At 63.6% G+C, this 3,177-nt stretch overlaps 1 protein-coding gene across 1 annotated transcript in view; it reads left to right on the top strand.

The window, feature by feature from the left end:
* The window catches only part of LOC101780030 (transcription factor bHLH13-like), a 2,110-nt gene extending 644 nt beyond the window's left edge, over positions 1-1,466 (top strand). Inside the window, 2 exon segments of the mRNA XM_022827232.1 lie at positions 3-431; positions 433-1,466. Coding sequence (XP_022682967.1) covers positions 3-431; positions 433-1,086 — 1,083 coding nt within the window. The 3' untranslated portion in view covers positions 1,087-1,466.
* Positions 1,467-3,177: the final 1,711 nt, after the last annotated feature.

Here is a 3,177-nt window from a genome sequence, read left to right as displayed (position 1 = left end):
AGGGCGCCGACTACGCGCTCCGCCTCGACCGGGTCACCGGCGCCGAGATGTACTTCCTGGCGTCCATGTACTTCTCCTTCCCGGAGGGCGCGGGAGGGCCGGGTCACGCGCTGGCCTCCGGCCGCCACGCCTGGGCCGCCGTCGACCCCCACCCGCGCGGAGCCGGCGCCGCGCCCGGGTGGTACGTCCGCGCGTCCCTCGCCCAGACCGCGGGGCTCCGCACCGTCGTCTTCCTCCCGTGCAAGGGCGGCGTCCTCGAGCTCGGCTCCGACGTGGCCGTCCGCGAGACCCCCGAGGCCCTGCGCGCCATCCAGTCCGCCCTCGCCGTTGCGCCCGCACCACGTGAGGAATGCATGAGGATCTTCGGCAAGGACCTCTCTCCCAGCAGCCGAACGCCGCGGCCGCTGACCATGGGGCTCAGCGTCACCGGCGACAAATTGGGCTCCACAGCCCGGCGGCCACGCCACGGCGTCCACACCCCCAGACAAGACGGAAGCCGCGAAGCCCAAACCTCCGGAGCCACCCAAGAGCATAGACTTCAGCAAGGCGGGAAAGCCGGGGCAGGCCGGTGGCGAGGAGCGTAGGCCGCGGAAGCGCGGGCGGAAGCCGGCGAACGGGCGGGAGGAGCCGCTGAACCACGTGGAGGCGGAGCGGCAGCGGCGCGAGAAGCTGAACCAGCGGTTCTACGCCCTGCGCGCGGTGGTCCCCAAGATCTCCAAGATGGACAAGGCGTCCCTGCTCAGCGACGCCATCGCCTACATCCAGGAGCTGGAGGACCGGCTCCGCGGCGGCGGCGGCGGCGTCGCTCCGGCGGCGCGCGCGGAGAGCCCGGCCGTGGAGGTGAAGGCAATGCAGGACGAGGTGGTGCTGCGCGTGACGACGCCCCTGTACGCGCACCCCGTCTCCCGGGTGTTCCACGCTATCAGGGACGCCCAGCTGAGCGTGGCGGCGTCGGACGTGGCGGTGGCGGACGACGCCGTGACGCACACGCTGGTGCTGCGGTCGGCCGGGCCAGAGCAGCTGACCGCGGAGACGGTGCTCGCCGCCATGTCACGGGGGATGACCAGCGCCACCCCGTCCCCGTGACCGCGCTAGCTGTAGCCCGCAAGTCGTAACCGTGCGCGTCTCGTGCGTGCAACTGCCAACCTTTACTGCGTTAGTGCTAGCTTCTCAACTTGTGACTGCATGCCGGCCACGTAGTAAAAGCCCCCAGACAACGCAGTGGCCAATGGGGCACAGATTTACTGTTCCTTTCCCTAGTTTTTCTTTCACCACATGTTTAGATGAGATGCGTACGTATACAATTCAAGCCAGCATTTCCTAGTACTTTTTGTTTCTTGGACGCTGTTTGTCCAACCTCTCGTAGCTAACTTATAGTATGTGTGCAGAGGTCTGACAGTGATGTTGTTTTCACCTGTAGCTGTCGTGTATGTTTGATTAAATCTGCTCCATTTGGTTTGCACGTATATGGGCGTGTCACACTGTCACTGTATGAGCGTTCCTTGCCTGTCGATTCAAGCTCCGCGGGAAGCAACCGTGGAGTTTCAGGCACATCAGGCTCACGCGTGCCGTTTACTTTGACGAACCGATGATTACCGGCTGACCGGCATCCGCGTTTCTGCGTTTCACATCGCGGCCGGTCCGAAAGTTTCCGTCCTCCCCTAGGAAAACCCGCGCGCCGTCCGCGCGTGGAGGTCAAGCCAGCCACAGCGTCCAATGCGTCACGCACCGCGTCCTCCCGTGAAAGAGATCGCGTCACCCACGCTCCGGCTCCAATCCCGCATCGCATCGCCAAGCAAGAACTCCAGCAAATTGGTCGTCGTTCGCCGCAAAGCCACGACCCGCTCGGCCCGATCGGACGCGGGTCCCTGGCGGCCGTGATCCACGCAAGACGCGAACGCTTTGGCCGGGCGGCCTGGCCGTATCGCAGCTTCCGAGCAAAGCGACGCCGGGCGAATGGGCGCGGGACAGCAGCGCCGCCGCGCGGGGCCCCCTATCCTACCCGCGTTCGTACGGACCGGTGGGAGCAGGGGGGTCGGGGTGGGGATCAGCGGGATGAAACGGAAGGCGCCGGCCGGCCGGCCGCGGGCCGATGCGGATGGATCCATCGGATGTTACGTGCCAGCGAACAAACCTTAAACAGGCAGCCTTTCAGTGGGGTCGGTCTGGTCTGGTCTGTTCGCGTGCGTGTCGTAGGTTTGATGTGTCCAACTGCCGCCGCGAGGTCGAAAGAAAGACGCGCCTCCCTGACTTTCGCATGCTGACGCGTGTCCGGCTTTAAGTTAAGCGAAACCACCGGCGGGCGCAGCGCAAGTGGGTTGAACTGTCGCGTGACGGCGCAGCGCTACATGCGTGTCGTCGACAGAGAAGTCACGGGCGGGCTCACGGTCGCCGCAGGAATTGAAAACGGGAACGCGCCGGATCGGTTTCGGGCTACAGTACCCAGCTGTGCGGCGGTTCCGTTGATGAAGCGTTCTTCGACTGAGATTATTGGCCCGGGGGGACCGTCCCGTAACAGTGTATATGCGGTGGTGCCTACTGTTTACTACTACTAGTAGTGGATACGATCATACGGAGTAGTACTATGCTCGAGAAGGAAACAGGCGACGCCCAAAGGGACGCGCACGTACGTACGTCGCGTTGCACGTGCACTGCACTCTATTCTCCTAGTGGGACGTGTACAATGGGAGCCAACAGGCGAAGCGATCGGAGAAGCGGCAGCCCCGTCCGGTCGCAACATTCTTCCCCATTCCTGGTGCTATCCTTGCACGCGGTGACTGCTGAGACGAGGAATCTAGTGGTAGCCCGTAACCGTGCGCCACGCCACGGGACCAAGTGGCCCTGTGCATTGTACACTGTACCCGAGAGAAAAAAAGGGAACGCGTGTACCATCGCCAACAGCGCATAGCTTGCTTGGTACGCCGGTACTGATACTACGACCGGAGGGGATGGATCATGGATGTGGATGATTATACACTCCGATGACTCCGATTCGTCCGCGCACGTCACGCTCGCATGCGCGGCGACGCTGTTTGGCGCGTACGTACACGACGAAGTGGCCAGGACGGGGCACGTGAGAAGTTAGGCGGGTGGTCACTCGGATCCCAGCTGAGCTGAGAGCTCGCTCGATCGCTGTACTACTCTTGGTCTCATGCACCGCTAAGTGTACGTGCGCAT

The sequence above is a fragment of the Setaria italica genome, chromosome V, assembly GCF_000263155.2.
Source record: "Setaria italica strain Yugu1 chromosome V, Setaria_italica_v2.0, whole genome shotgun sequence".
In the NCBI taxonomy this organism is placed as follows: domain Eukaryota; kingdom Viridiplantae; phylum Streptophyta; class Magnoliopsida; order Poales; family Poaceae; genus Setaria; species Setaria italica.
This window is presented reverse-complemented; position numbering and strand designations above follow the sequence as displayed.